Source organism: Neltuma alba, unplaced genomic scaffold, assembly GCF_004799145.2.
Source record: "Neltuma alba isolate B1F8T4 unplaced genomic scaffold, ASM479914v2 tig00001760_pilon, whole genome shotgun sequence".
Classification (NCBI taxonomy): domain Eukaryota; kingdom Viridiplantae; phylum Streptophyta; class Magnoliopsida; order Fabales; family Fabaceae; genus Neltuma; species Neltuma alba.
The window spans coordinates 23,307-39,754 of record NW_021632600.1 but is presented as its reverse complement, the minus strand read 5'-3'; the positions used below and the strand labels follow the sequence as shown (position 1 = coordinate 39,754).

The window sequence follows — 16,448 nt, the reverse complement described above, 5'->3', positions numbered from 1 at the left end:
TATTTTCAAAATCATTCTTAATTATCCCATCGATATGTTCTTCTTAGGATTTGCCAAGACAAAATCAAATAGAAATGGAATGTTTTCGATAATTAGAGTTATTGTTTTGAAATTTGGACGTGATAGATAGGGATAAGATGCTATATATTTTAATTTCCCGTCGCTGTTCTATGTGATTCTCTAATTTTGCATGGATTATATCTCGTTATTGTCATCATGTCATGTATATCCATAATTTTGAAGTCATATATGATGCTTGCTTGTTTGTTTTGTCCTTCTTCGAATCTGTTTTTTCCCCCTTAGTCGGGTGCATCGCAAGAAAGGATTTAATTTGGTCACGAACATAAATATTATTCAGTTAATATTTAAATTTACAATAATCAAGTACTATATATATTAGCAACAAAAATTCAAATTTATATTTAATATATTAATCGTTCTCATCATGCCGGATAGAGCATTTATCACAACATCTTAGATATTAGACATGTAATTCGATCAACTTAGATGTTAATTATTAATAATGCTTCATCATGCCAACAATTTGCAACAAAAATTCTAGGGAGGATTAAAAAAATAATCAGTTAATCAATTACATCTTCTTCACATCGTATAATAATACCCGTTTGGTTTTAACTGTAAGATACATTTTATAGTATATTACATTACAAATAAATTTTATATTTAAGATCAAAGGAGTATATTGTAACAATCACATGATGTTAGCTAGGCATTCCCTATTCAAACCTTAACCTGTCAAGTTATGAGGGATTAATTATTTTCACTAGACCTAACCCCATTAGTAAATGAATAATGTTTTTATTGCCTTAATACACATGAAAAAGTTTTGGATGAGTTAAGCATGCATGAAGGCACGCTAATCAAATATAGGGCATGCATGTCTTATAATTCAAATAAAAGATTAAAGATTAAAAAAAATTGAAGAGCTAGATCTCGTGCTAGAGATGATGAAAAAGACGAGGGCGTGCAGTTAATGGAGCTTGGCATTCATCAGATGATTGATGATTGATGATACAAATAATTAAAATCTTGATAGGATAGACCGATATACATAGCACCATATATATCGTTTGAAGCTAATTAAGGGAAATAATAACAAAGAAAGCTGAGATGGATTTGCGTGCATGAACAATAATAGACGAAGAAAACTAGTGTTAATTAACAATAATAATTAGGAGGAAGCAAGGGATTGCAGGAAAAGTGGAATGAATCAATTGAGGACAGCAGATGAGCACGCAAGCTAGCTAGCTAGAAGTTTTATTGAGGACGAAAGAGTATAGCATCATGAGCAATCAGCCTTGGAAAGTCTTAGAGCATTTGACTGCTCATGATGGTATCTCTTTTCCTTCTTCAATTAATTGGCATCATCCATCTGTCTTCTTCTTCTTCTTCTTCTTCTTCTTCTTCTATGGCGAAGTTTTGATCTATCGAAACCCTGCGCCTAGTGCAGGAGCCCAATAGTCTGCTCCATTGTCACTCCCAACTTGCATTGTGCACGACACTGGAACCAGACACAACCCTCTACTTCTCAGGTCCTTCTTCCTTTCTTCTCTTGATTCCTACACACACACACACAAAACAAAATCGTCAATATATATATATATAGATGGTTCCATTTATCTTTAATTTCAATGTTTTATCGTAGCAAGAGCTATACTTAGAGAAAAGAATTATTAATAACCTGCTGATTACTGCCAGGCGCTTTCCTCTTCAAGCTGTTTTCATGCAGAAGCTGAAGATGAAAAGCGGACAGAAAAATTACAATGAGATGAGAATGTGATGTATATACTCAGCATCTAACCTCTATCTTTTGTTTAATATGAGGTAAAAGTAATTAATGAACCACTTGTATCTTCTGAGTAGCTTTGGTGTAATAATATATTAAATCTGACAAAGCTGGTGAAACGTCCTTTTAGTCATATACTTTGTTCATTTAATAACAATAAGAAACTGCAGCATCTTTCCAAATGCAAAAGCCCCAGACCCATTTTTAAGGGGTTAATGGATCCAATGAAAAAGCCATCATACCTGACCAGGGTCTTCAGGGAATATACAATTATTCTCTCCTTGAACCTAACAACAGATTATAATATTGATCGCAATTAATTAATAATCATGACTCAATTACTAACCACACACACCACACAGCTGAGACTAAAACAAAAGCAATTAAATTAAACCAGGCACATGCAAGAAATTAAGGAAGAACTCTTACTGCAGATTGTTGTTGTTGGTGCCTGATGTTTGATGAAGCAGTATTGCCCAAGTATGGTAAGCTGAGAGCCTGCAGTAGAATCCGAGGGGCAGATTGAGAACTTCAAGGAAAAAGGAACAAAGTGAAATGGAACTTTAACAGCTAGCGTGCAATGCCATCACTGACTGACTCATATGGTTGTTTGGTAAGAAAAGAATGAAGAAGCATCACCTCGATCTGACTCTGAAGGAATCTGATATACCCAATAGCTTCTAACAGCACAGACGCTGTGTCAGTCTGCAAAAGTCACAAATAGCACACCCCACTATATATTAATCATGCATCCACAATACACACACACACTCTCTCTCTTATATTTTGACTGATACGGAAAGTATTATGGACGTGAAACTTCATATATGACCTTATATAATGAATAAGAGTTTGAACGGTGAAGGGTTTTTTTCCTTTTTAAACTCCTTTTTTGTTTCTATTTTTTATTATTTGAGAAGCGACTTTTATTATCATTTTCTTAATCGAGAGATTCAATTCTCCCATACAGAAAATGCATTACCCATTTGTGTCCCACACTTTTTCTGACACGAAAAGTCGAAAACCTCATGAAAATGAGAGAATCATGTCTAGACTCATGCTCATGTTCGACATTTATGTGATCAGTGTTCAAATAAAGTTACATTTTTTACTTTGAAAGTATATTGGGAAGGCCAAATTAAAATAAAGTATAACTGTAACTTGTAACTAGAAAAAGGTAGATGCTTTTTATACTTGTGGGTTTATTTTTTCCTGCCCTCACAGAGATTTATATTATTTTTTTAACGGGACTTTTGGGTATAAACTATAATTTATAAATACGTGCATTTTAATTTAGTCGTCTAAATTAAGCTAGGCTTACCTTCCCAAATGGAGAAACTAGCTGATGAAGGGCTGTGATTCTGTCACCCAGCTTCTCTCCTTCCTAACCTGAAATTGAGAAGATATGACAGGCACACATATGGTTGACAGTTAGTTTCACACATGGATTGGTTGTTTCAGTTGCCTGAGAAATTATTATTCTTCTTCTGGGTTAATTTGAGGAAGAAAGAGACAAAGAATCAGCATGATTGAGAATAGGACAAGTAAAAAAGACAAGAATTACCACTCACACATGATGTCTGTGTGGGTGTGCTATCTAAAGCCTAAAAGAGAGCTGAGGTTTTGGAAATTTTCTGCCTGGCTAGTTTATAATACGTTGTTTTTGCATTCAATACCTTGAAGGTGGACTGAGCTCCAGAGAAGCTTGAACCCTAGCCTTCTCACTGCCCCACTGCCCCACCACTTGCACTGCTGTTGCACTTGACAACGAAATTTTGGTCCATTAGAATTAATATTTCATAAGCACGAGTAAGACTAACTGGAAATGAAGAAGAAAATTGAAGTAATAATAATTATTATAAGTTGGTTCGAAGACAGCACAAGGAGACATGAAACTAAAGGAAGAAAAGAAACGAATCCCTAGCAATTCACAAAAAGCAGGATGCGCGAGGAACTCTTGATATTCTTAAAGACACGCTTTCAGGTGTCTGGAAATTAATTTTTCTTGCAGAACCCAAGACTTTAACTGAACAGAGAACACCTTCTTTGACATAAGTGCCAAGGGAACCTAATGTCTTGACTTTTTCTAACTCACAACTTTTAGACCCTTTTTTTGTTCTTAAAAAATTCTCATCTATCGGATACCGCCTAAAGGCATCGAGTAATGGTAAAGTTCCATAACATAGTTTTTGTAACTTGTCCGCAAGAAGAAGATGAAAACAACAAGGAGCTGCGATCGGGAGTGTTATTATAAGTATGCTTATAGGAAATCTGGTATCTTTCTCTTACCTCAGAAGATGGATCTGGCAGAGACGGCTTAGCATCGGTTTGATTGTTAGAGAAATCCAACATATTGCTGCTGAAACTTGTGACACAGGACTTCGGGGAAGAAGCTGGTACTACCATTTGAGGCCAACCTGCAGGTTTCACTGCTTGAAATTCTTCGCTGCTTCCATGTCCATAGCCATAGCTGTTCACTGAACTTTCTTGCTTAATATCCACGAGAGCAGCATTCGGTGCCTGAAACTGACCCATACCTCCTCTATCTTCTTCACCACGATCCAGCCCTTTAACCAGAACCATAAGTTTATCACCATCAGGCCAGCTGCTCAAACTAAAATAGATATACATGTACATATCGTGCAGTATAGGAACTATATATTATATGTGTGGATACGTACATGAGAAGTTGGGTCCATGAGTCAGGAAACTGTTGTTGATTGTTGAGGTCATGTTGCCAAGAAGGAAGTTGCTGATGATTGGGTAGAAAATTGGAGGGAGAGGACAAGAAAGGAGAAGGTTGTTGAGGTCGCATGGTGTTAATATTGATGTTCCACCAGTTAGGATTGGCCATCATTTGCTGCACCGGTGAGCTCTGATGAAGAAGATGACCTCTATTCATGCCTTCTTCTGACACTGCAACTCTCTCTCTCTCTCTCTCTCTCTTCTTCCTTCTTCTTCTCTCTTTCTTTAATTTCTTGATGCTCCTTCCCGGACAGGGGTCTTTGTAGAATCTTTGAGAGGTCCTCCTGGTGTTGATTATGTAGGACTAGCTAGGAGAGGAACCATACTGCTAGTTGGTCCCATATATATATTTTTTATAATGCCATTTGAATAGAGCTAGCTAGAGTTCTCTGTGAACCGTCTCTGTCTTTTGTTTTTCTCCCTCCCCTTTCTTTCTTTATTACTTTGCTTTGCTTTTATTTTCTTCCTTCCTTTCGATGTTTTTCCTTTCTCGCCTTTGCTTTTTTTTCTATTCCCCCCGCCTTGCTTTTGCTTTATCTTAAAGTAGGACAGAAAAAGGTAGTACCAATTCCCATTAAATTAAGAATTCCAATATATATGTGTGTGTGTATGTGTATGCATCTCATGACTCATCACACTCGAGTGCATGATATTTCTATGATATGAAGCTACGTGGCCCTTTCATGATGCCACCTGTGCATGTTGCATACCCTTTTGCCCTCTGTGTGGCAATTAATAAAGTAAACGAATGTGTAAATTTTTGGGAATTTTGACTTGTACAATCCAAACACTATAAAGGATTCCAAACCTTTTAATCAATGCGTCATTCAATATTATTCATATACCTAATATCTCCAATGACTGAAGTCGATCGTGTATTTTGTGTGTGTACGTATTGATGAAAAAAAAAGTTTAAAGCATATATGTTGCTAATTAATTATTTATTTATAGTGTCAATCCTTCCCTGTTTTTTGGCTTTAGAAGTAATTCTACTTTTGAGAATATGATCCTGTTTGATGTGCATGGTTGATTATATTGAAATATATCTAGTTATAGTGACGGATGATAATAAGGATGCGTTATATACTTGCCAAAACCTTGTTACTTACTTGGCTTGCCCAAATAATGTGTACATATATATAATCTTGATTTAGTAATAGATTGAAATAAGGAAAAATTTGATTTGCTCAAAACTCCATATTAGGTAGATTAATTGAAGTAGGAGGAGAGTGAAAATCAATTTTACTTATTGCTTGAGAAATCAAGCGTTGATGATTATTATTTTCCATATATAATAATACTTCCATTGGAGCCTATGCTCTAAGAGTCTCGGGTTCAAAATATAAAATGCATTCGTTAAGAAATCCTTGATTCGTAATACAAGTTACCTATATATAGAGTTACTAATTACTATTTTTTGATGTTATCCCTATTTATTAGTGCCACAAATTTGATATCGAGAAAGAGAAGAGAGGTGACGGATGAGAGAGATTGAATAGGGACAAAATTTTTTAAAAAAAATTCTCTCAATTTAAGAAAAAAAACTTAGAGTTGATCCTCTTTTTCAATTTCAGCGATCCATGTCATTGAAAGTAAATTATATTTTGAACCAGGCGATAATTTTTCAAATGGTACATGTGTTTGTTAATGAAACCAGCAAATTTATATTTGCTTTAGAGATACACTCATAAAAGCCAATCATCAATAGAATGAAAAGAACAATTGCAAATCTTAATAGAACGACGAAGAAAATATATTGATTTACTCTGACTTTATGTTGTATGTGATATTTTAATTTCTTGGCTAGCTACTTAATTTGGCGTTTCACAGTATGATGTTTACAATAATCATATAACCAGGAAATGATGTGAAAAAATAATTTATCAGAGGAAATCACGGAAAATATCTTGGGACTTAAAGTAGGGAAAAAAGATCCATGCTTCTTTGAGTCAACATCCAATTGTCATTTTAAAGATAAAAGGTCCTTAAAAGTAGAAGGGGGAACATCCGTGACAGCCTTCTCCATGTGCAATATTCTTCAATTTATCTATTTCCAATAATAGTACGCTATATCCAAAAAAAGTTTAAAACTATCGCTTGAAACATTCAATTCTCAAGGAGATTAAAACTGAAGTACCCCCTTTTTAATGCATTATTATTGGATACTCGTACTTATGGTACAAAGCACATATCTTCGAAATGGGGAAAAAAATTTCTCATATCCTATATCTAATTTTATGTATATTACAAGTCCTACATGAAAGAGTCTCACAAATATAGTACAGTTTAATTTATAAGTCAAGGAGTTCTCCCTAGTAATAAATTAATCTTTTGGGGTTTGATTCTCCTTTTAAATTTGTGCTCATAATAAAAATATTTTCATTAAAACCATGAAATTCACAAAAATATCATCACAAATGCCCACAATAACAATAAAAGCTACTACTTTTGGTCATTAATATAAGAGCTAGTTGACTAATTTAAATAGATTAAGAAAATTAGTTAAATTAGTTATTTGTAATAAATATGTGTTGTATTTTCTAAAATATCCTTACTAATCAAGTATATTGATTAAAACTATCATTATTACAAGGAATACCTTGAGAAAAATAGATAAATTAATATGAGAAATAAAATAGATTGAGGTCTTATATTTATGACTAAAATAAAAGTCAAACAAGTTCTTATATCAAGGATCAGAAGTAGTATAAGTCAAGACGCTCTTTGTTAATACTATCTCCAGTCCTTAATAAGAGAGCTGAATAACTAATTTGAATATATTAAAAAAATTAATTAAATTAGTTATTTGTTATAAGTTGTGTTGTTTTCTCTAAAATACCCTTGCTAATCATGTGTATTAGCTAAAATTATCATTTTATTGAACATTTAACATGTATAACTATTATAATGACTACTTGAAAAATAAATAAATAAATAAATATAAGAGATAAAATGGATTGAGATTTTATATTTAGGACCAAATTAAAAGTGAAACTAAATTTTATATTAAGGACAGATGATAGTAGATTAGTTTTGTAGGATAAGGAAAATTGCATTTCATCGATCCCCAAAGAAAATTGTACATGCAATTAGCTGAGCTTAACCAATGACACGGCACTTAAATATAGGTGGCAGGGTGACACACACGCACACACACTCATGTATGTGGGTATATTTATGTTTTTCGTATCTTGGTAAAAAGTGAAAAAGGAAATTTGGAACTCTATATATGTATTAATAGGGGAGAGTGCGTATGATTAGCAAAAAGCTAGGAGAATCCTGGACGCAAGGAGCAAGTGGATGATAAGTAAATAAGCTGCATCCACAAAAAGCAATATATTCATATGTGATATGAAAATATACAAACTAAAATCGTCCTGTGCGACTGCCAACCAATCCTATATGGCCGTATATCATTGACCCCCTTTTTGAAAAGTCTTTCTCATTATTCACAGCAGTGCAGAAGAGCTCTCGAATCAAATTGTATGTTCGCTACGAATTTACTTTTATTCCTGTAATATTTTCCCATATATTTTCGTATAAATTTATTTTCTTGAACAGGAAAGCAAATTTTTGTTAAAGCGTTCATTTAGTTTTAGTGTTTACTTTTTGGAGGGAAGAGCATAAATCCTCATATAGAGTAACGACCAATATAGTTTAATTTATCAAAGTTTATCTTTTTATTATGGGAGATTGTTATGAAATCTCAAGTAAAAAGCATAATCACGACAGTAAATGATAACTACTCACTTATTATTATGATTTATTGATGATTATTTTTTTTCATTCAGAACCTCATTATAATTCTCGTTTTTATTATTTTTTAGTTTGCAGATAGAATTTTTTTTCTTTTAATTTCATTTAAAATAAAAACATTATATTCGTCTTTTAAGTTATCATACTCAAATTAAAAAATGTAATGAGTGAAGTGATATATATATATAAATATATTTGAATGGATTAATGCTATAGGGCTAAGGGTCTCCAATTCCAAGAACTAATTAAAAACCATCACACAGATTTGAGATATTGGCTTTAGAGCACCTCTGCTATATATGAATTAACGTTCGTATGGAAAGTGTGGAAACATCGAACATAAATAGTTCTAATAATTAACAAATAATTGATGAGACGATTCATCGGGGAATCCCCATGATTGTCCCCTAGCTAGCTGTGTTACTGCCTCCATCATATTTGTAAGATACTTTTTATTAAATTATACATATTAAGAAAATTATTAAAATTAATTAAGTATTTTGATTTGTAAATTTTTTTATAATATTCCAAAATTATACTGAATTAAAACTGTTAACTTCTATCATCAATTTGAATCTTAAAATCAAACCTTCTATCCAGATAAACCAATTAGCTATGTAAGCATTCTTTTTAAATAATTCATTAAATTTTATAGAGTGTCTTGTAGTAGCATATGTTAAGGATAAAACGCTTATGCTTCTTTCTGCAATCCTCGCCAAATTTTGTTGGCTGTGTGCATCTGGAACTGAGCATATAATTATTCACCCCGCAACACACACTTGCCTGCATTAACTTCTATGAACATTCTAATTAGACAAATTAAAAACTCAAATTGTTAAAGTAATTAATTAATTAATTAATAATGGACACAAAACGATGATTTGAATTTGATATTGAGACAATAGTATAATTATTGGGGAAGACAAACATTCCCTGAAACCGCATTTTGAGGTTACTAGCAAACAAACAGAAAAAGCCCTTAAATCTGGATGAAGCTATTGCACTTCCCAACAAAAACCAGAGAGGCCAGAAAAAATATAGGAATGAGATTCACAAGACAAGTTTGGTGGTGGTGTTGCACTGCCAAATGTTTTGAACCCATAACTTCATTTCCAATATAACTCTTCAGTTCAATTCAATCTCTTTTCTTTTCTTTTCTTTTTTTATTTGGCTTTTTGTGTCCTTTCCCCACAAAACAAGCATCACCTAACTACACTTACCTTCTTGTCATTATCCTCTTTCTCTCATATTCCTTCTTCTCTCCATCCCCTCTCTTTTCTTTCTCTTGTTTTTTTTCAAACATATATTCATAATTAATTATACTACTCTTCTGTCGCACATGATTTTTTCTTTTTATGTGTTCAATTTGTGTATAATTAAATTATGGAATCCTTTTTTGAGATGTAGGTTATTCAAAGTACATTCATCATAACAAATAAGGCCCTTTTTCTTTTCATACATTTAACCAACACCCCAGTCGGTGCTTCTCCTGACATCCAAGTCAACATGTTGTCAATATGATGTTGAAATTTCAGACGGATTTATAAAAACAAGAGAAGCAAAATTATATTTAACTTTTTTTAAAAAAGAAGAAGAAGATGATGATGACGACGACATGTCTGGTTTTTATAGGAGATAGAAGAATAAGATTTCCATAAAACTAGTTAAATGTATTAAGTGATGTGTGAATACATTTGGCTAATTAAACTCCGTTTGAATATATAGTACTTTCATTTGTTTGAAAAATTATAATCAAAACAAGCATTGATTATTCTAAACGACTATATTAGTAGCTAGCTTTGCTTTTTAGTTAGTAATGTGTAAGCATTAATAATTAATGTTAATGTTGATGTCCTATGAGTCGTCTTTTTTTATGATTTTGATCTTCAGGAAATCAAGGGATGAATCGATATGGTAGGCCACTGCCGACACAAGAGGGTGAGCAAGGAGTGACCCATCAGAATCAGATAAACATATATTGTACTCACAATTCAAAAACGTGTAATTATTTGTGTTACACCTACAAACGACAATATTGAAACCTCCAATGTCGTTTGCTCCTAAACCCCCTAATCCTATAAAAGATTGTCTCAATATTTTTGCTCATTGGATTCCTCATCTAATCACATGCAATATTAATTACATACAGTGGACTCCCTTCAAAATTAGTTAATTTGCTTCATTATGCCTCTTCATGATGCCAAGGCTTGAAAAAAGACAAAAGAAAAAAAAATTCTGCATAACGTTACAACAGCAAGAAGCCTTGTATTATTAGAAATCAATTATCTAAAACTTGATTAAACCTGCCTACCATGAATTTTATGTTTCACGCATTCAAATAGGAAAGCTATATGTGCTGATCATCCAAGAATCTCTTACTTTGGTGTTATATATATATACATATATATAATAACGTACAGAAAAGAATCTTTTGTTGGATTATATATAACAGGAGTAATGGGCATTTGCCGCAGTAATAATTATAGTGCGTGTTATGTATGTTTTGGGATGGAGTGACTATATTATAAGGACAGAAACCGAATGTAAGATTTGATTCTTGTATTTTGCAGTTTATGTCCTTACACAGGCACATCTGGTTAATGATTGGTCGCAACAATTTGTTTAGTCTCAGAAATTTTGTGTGAACACAATTTTTTAGTACCACTTATAGTTCTTAGTATAAGAATTTATTTGACTTTTATTTTGTTTTTAAATATAAGACTCCAATCTATTTTGTTTCTTATATTTATTTATTTTTTTCTAATATAGTCCCTGTAATAATAATAACTTTAGTCAATATGACAATATACTTAATTAATAAGGATATTTTATGAAAGACAGTATTTATTTATTATAAAGAACTAACTTAACTAGTTTTTTAATCTATTTAAATTAGTCAACTAATTCTTATATTAAGGATCGAATCTAATAGTTCACTTCATTCAAAGCATGTAGCCAGAGATGGATAAATGAGGATTGAGGCGAGATGGCCCCACTAATATTTTATTATGATATACAGTACTTGATTAATTATTTCTCCGATTTAGGTAGAGAATGCATCTTAGATGATCTAATTATTGTCATCAAGACTTTTCGCTAATACCGCCCCGTCATCGCGGTTGACGGCAGAGATAGACGGCGGAGATAGAGTGGAAGTCGATGGAAGAATGTTGTTGTATGGATCTCTCCGAAGCCTTAATCTCCATCACTAATCTAAAATTATTCTTACTCTCAATTTCATTCACACACTTTTAAAATGATTCATCCTATATATGCGTACACACACACAGATACACACACACACACACACCAAACGGGGTCTTAATTAACTGAATGGGTCGAATGACTCCGGAGTCAGGAGTATATCTGCAACTCAGGACTCTTACAAAGCCTGTCTCCTAAAAGACCGGCAGAATTATTATTTTAAACCCAACAGTTAGATTAATCAAAATTAATTCTCATAAATTATTGACTGAGTGTAAGAGCATCCAAGGGAGAATTTATCATTCTTTCAAACCATTTCTTGCGTATGGGAAACGTAACATTTGCTTTTAATTTAAAAAAATATTTTTTCGTTTTTTTTAATATGCGTGTTTGTGTATATATGACAACAACTCGATCGGCCTCTTTAGGAGTACCAAGATATCTTAATCTCCATTATTTCTCCATTGTCTAATTAATTACTAGCCCGAAACAAGGGTTACCCCTTTATTTCCTTTTTTTTTTCAAAAAAAGAATTTGGAGTGTAGATATATAGCCACTCTTATTCATATTCAATATTAATTGTACACAAGAGACGCTATCATGTATTGATACGATATATATATGATGAGTATTTGTTCATCACTTTATTTTTATTGTGCTATCCTATATTAGTTCCACTATCACATATATTACACGTGGACCGAAAAACTTGTGGCTCAAAATTATTGTGTTGTAGCTATAATAGCATTAATTAGGCACAAGTCATGAGCACTGATCTGGGATATACTATATACCATCCCTGGCTCTGCACTTTTGACTTTATGTGCATTGTGTATCATTAAATTATTTTACTAGTCATTTACCTTTAATTAATTGACAGTTATATATTAAAATAGCTGTGTCACTGTGCACTCTATATAATTTATTTCCTTCATGCATATCAATAACTAACGCCCGTGGAGACTAAGATAAGTTAAAGAAATCATTATATTATTAATTCGTAATAGCAGATAAGTTGGTTTTAATAACCCAGCAGCGAAAATATTATGGTGAGAATCCATCTTTCAATATTTTATATTCAATCTGCTATTCAGTATAATAGCTGCTTAATAAATTTGAATATATTAAGAATGTCAAAATGTCAAATAAATAAATTAAATAGAATAATGGCTTTTAGGTGCGTCCAGTACTCAAAAATATTTTTTGTTGCATCAAGTATTAAAACAAAAAAAATACCTCAAAGTGCTAAACGTATCTAAAAAATACGTCGTTATGCTAAATGCATCACAGAAAATATTTCAGAGTACTAAATGTATTTTTAAAAAAATACCTCAGGATATTAAATGCACCTTAACCCTATGATAAATGTAACACCACAAAATACCCCTTCTTAATTTATGAATCAATTAAATTAGTTTTAAAAAATAATAAACATAATACTCCTCTAATCCTAAATATAAGACCTTTATACACACTAGTATAAGAGTTTTATATTTGGAATCCGGAGGAGTACATAAAGTAGATTAAATTCTAAAGCATCATATTCGAAACAAAATTCAACTCTTGAATTATCTCCTGTATTAGGTAGTATTTTGGATTTAACATTATCCATGATAAATACTACATTTACTGCAAGATTCTTTTGTGCGCGCGCGCGAGACTTCATGCGCATGTTTTCAATTTATCCAAGATTATTGACTTGAGTTGTGCTGAAGGAATTTTCAAGTGATGAAACAGTAAAAACGCACAATGACCTGGGCATTGCCGTACAGAAACTTTATGGATTCTCCACTTCCTTATAATTTCAAGACAGTATTCATGCAATATATTAAAAGATTAGTATAATGTTTAGTCCTTTAATTTTTTTGGTCATGGTTTTGGTCCTTCAAGTTTCAAATCATCGGTTTTTATTTTTTATATTTCTTTTCATTTAAAATATTTGTTCCTATAACCCTAATGATTAGATCAGCTGGTTGGGGCTATTCTAACTTAACTACAAGTCTCATGTTCAAGACGTGGGAACGCAACATCTTAGGGTCTAGAGGCTCCAACCTTAATGGTTCTTGTCATGTCTCGATCCCGATTAGTCTGGGGCCGTTGATATGCCTTAAAGGTGACTTGTCCTAGGATACCGGGTGGTCAATCCAAAAAAAAAATTTGTTCCAATAATTCAACAAAAATTTGGATAATCTTGCCTTTTTATAGATCAAAACCTATCATTTAAAATTTGAGAGACCAAAACCAAATTGAGGGCAAACTTGAGGGTCTAAAAATTATAAACCAAATTGAGATAAAACTTGAGGGACTAAAAATTATATTAATTCTACACTAAATTAAAAAAAATTTCCCAATGATCTATGAAAGAAATTCATAGAGATTGAGGTTGGCAAAAAAAATCATAAAGATTTATTACTTTTGCCTATCCACACTGATTAATTGAACCTGATGATTGATGAGATCAGCCCGTCGCCCAAATCAGCCCCCCACAATCGAATTATAACATTTATTTTAGCAACCTGGAAAAATGGAGAGCACAAATAATTAATTCGTCGGCACAATATCTCAGTTGATTATAAAATAAAATATAATTAAACAAACCCCACCAATACTTCTCAGATGGAATTGATTAGTTACATTTTTTTAAATTAAGCTCCACTACTGGTCTTGCTTTTTAATTAGTGTGATCTCTAGCTCCTTTGTCTTCTTATATATGCTGTTGAAAATAATTATCAGCTTTCTATATTTAATTGTACCCCAAAGATTTTGATTGTTAGTTAAATATTTGAGGGGCGCTTATTTTTTTTCCCACTAGCCGGCCTTTTCTAGCCTCCCATGTGTTAAAAGTGAATGTGAATTAGTACAAATATTGGGCGGGGAGGAAATAAGTCAAATGAGAGAGGAATTAAGCAAGCAAAAAGGCTTCCAGAGAAAATAATAATAACATTATTTTGAACTAATCTTTTGGACTAATTAATCATTCATTACTACCATCTTTGCTTTGTCCAGACACGCGAAGCAATGATGGAACCACGAGCAGAACCAGATGTTCATTCACATTACTCTATCCGCTAAGCACATACATAGTACTATCTCTTATCCTAAATACTCTTTCGGTTCTTAATATAAAAACTTATTTGACTTTTATTTTGATTTTAAATATAAGGCTCTAATCTACTGCTCTCATATTTGTTCATTTTTTTAAGAATAGTTCTTGTAATAATAGTAGTTCTAACCAATATACTTAATTAGTAATGATATTTTAGAAAAGTTAACACTTATCTATTATAAATAACAAACTTAACCAATTTTCTTAATCTACTCAATTTAATCAATTAGCTCTTATATTAAAGACCGGGAGTTGTAATATAAAAGCTAGTTCTAAATATAAAATCTTCATTCATTTTTTCTCTTATAGATTTATAACTTTTTTCTCATAATATCTTTATTGATAATATATATTAAGGAGCTGCTGTCAAGAGGTAATTTCAATACATATAATTAAAGAGGGTAGTTTAAAAAATCAATACATATGTTACAAATAACCAATAAACTAATTTTTTTATATTCCCAAATTAGTTACCTGTTTTTTATATTAAGAATAAAAGACAGTACATCTTGTTTCTTTCTTTTTTCCCTTTTCATTTCTTGTCACTATTTTAAGTATATCGATGAAAATGTGCAAAATTTCCATATATTTATATATCCATTAAAAGTTAGAGAGAATATTTCAAAGAATTCAAAAAAAAAAAAGATGAAAGAATTAAAAGGAAATGTTAAGTGTTAGGACTCTATATAACCCAATAACACCAAAATCGTCTCTTAAGTCTTTACAAGTGTGCGGTTGCAATTTAACCCTTCAATGAGCAAGTACATAGGATTCATTTTTGGCTATAAGTAGTGTGCCTAAGGAAGTATGATGGATGCACAAATTATTTTTAATGGATTTAAAAATGATAAAAGAAAATGTTAAGTCACATGCTACGTGAATGGCTGGCGTTCAACTTTATCCTCTAATTGAGTCCAAAATACAAGAAGACAAATCAATATAGTGAGTCAGAATTTTTTGTTTTGGATTTTTGGGGGGGGGGGGAGTAAAGATGAATCATGTAACGTTTTTGTTTCAAATGAAATTTTTGTGTTTTAGAACAATTTGTATACAAGAAGGCACTAATTGGTACAGAGAAGAACTTTTTTTTTTTTTTTGGGGTCAAAGGTACAGCGTAGAACTTATTATTTTCAAGAAAAAGAGATAAATTCTGTCAATAGTAAAATTGATTTTTGGGCGTTGGGGGAAATTATAGACGGTGGTCACTACTCAATCATGATGAATAATTTGGAGTCACGCATGAAATTTCAAAAGACGAAAATGATTGGGTAATTGAAAATATTTGAGAGGATTTGGTGAGATGATGATTTTTTCTGATATTTTGTCGTGTCCCTTTGGAAAGACAAGGGAGATAATTAAATGTGTAATTTTGGACAAGTAAGTAAGAAAAGTCCAGAGAGAGGAAGCAAAGGGTCAACTCATTGTCCCGAGGAAAAACTGTTAAAAATCAAAACAATGCACCAAATCCCACAATTAAATCTGGAAAGATAGGGATATTGATAATAACTGAAAATAAAGTGAGGAAAATGACAATGTGATGTCGATTGATATTAATCCAGACCCTCATTAATCAATTTGCTTCCTCGTTTGTTACTACCCTCTCCTCACGGACATACTAACTTTATTTGTAATTTTCTTTTGAAACATTCTTCACTATAAAATTTATAGATACTTAAAAATCTAGACATTTGAATTGCACTAGATAGAATTTTTAAACAAGTTTCAGATATCTTTAAGCAATAAATTTTTAAATGAAAGATTTTTCATCAGTTTCTTTTATTAAAATAAATTTTTTGCATGGAAATATTGAAAGAGAGTATGAAATTTCAA

General features: G+C 32.0%; 2 protein-coding genes across 2 annotated transcripts; both read right to left on the bottom strand.

The window, feature by feature from the left end:
• Positions 1-1,111: 1,111 nt before the first annotated feature.
• LOC114763133 (transcription factor bHLH68-like) lies at positions 1,112-3,252 on the bottom strand. The gene is made up of 7 exons (XM_028952741.1): positions 3,226-3,252; positions 3,129-3,191; positions 2,447-2,512; positions 2,237-2,305; positions 2,050-2,094; positions 1,703-1,753; positions 1,112-1,580 (listed from the first exon to the last, which is right to left on the bottom strand). The coding sequence occupies exons 1-7, from the start codon at positions 3,250-3,252 to the stop codon at positions 1,446-1,448; spliced, it is 456 nt and encodes a 151-aa protein (XP_028808574.1). The 3' UTR covers positions 1,112-1,445.
• Positions 3,253-3,528: 276 nt separating this feature from the next.
• LOC114763140 (uncharacterized) lies at positions 3,529-4,661 on the bottom strand. The gene is made up of 3 exons (XM_028952751.1): positions 4,489-4,661; positions 4,097-4,412; positions 3,529-3,567 (listed from the first exon to the last, which is right to left on the bottom strand). Exons 1-3 carry the CDS (start codon positions 4,659-4,661, stop codon positions 3,529-3,531), a joined length of 528 nt encoding a protein of 175 aa, XP_028808584.1.
• Between the last annotated feature and the right edge of the window lie 11,787 nt (positions 4,662-16,448).

Coding starts and splice junctions, on each gene's coding strand:
- LOC114763133 (XM_028952741.1), bottom strand. CDS start 3,252: ATGTGTGAAACTAACTGTCAACCATAT. Junction 2,306..2,446: donor TCCTTCAGAGTCAGATCGAG/GTGATGCTTCTT, acceptor ATTCTACTGCAG/GCTCTCAGCTTACCATACTT. Junction 2,095..2,236: donor ACCAACAACAACAATCTGCA/GTAAGAGTTCTT, acceptor ATCTGTTGTTAG/GTTCAAGGAGAGAATAATTG.
- LOC114763140 (XM_028952751.1), bottom strand. CDS start 4,661: ATGGCCAATCCTAACTGGTGGAACATCAATATTAACACCATGCGACCT. Junction 4,413..4,488: donor TCATGGACCCAACTTCTCAT/GTACGTATCCAC, acceptor TAGTTTGAGCAG/CTGGCCTGATGGTGATAAAC. Junction 3,568..4,096: donor TGCCAGATCCATCTTCTGAG/GTAAGAGAAAGA, acceptor TTCGTTGTCAAG/TGCAACAGCAGTGCAAGTGG.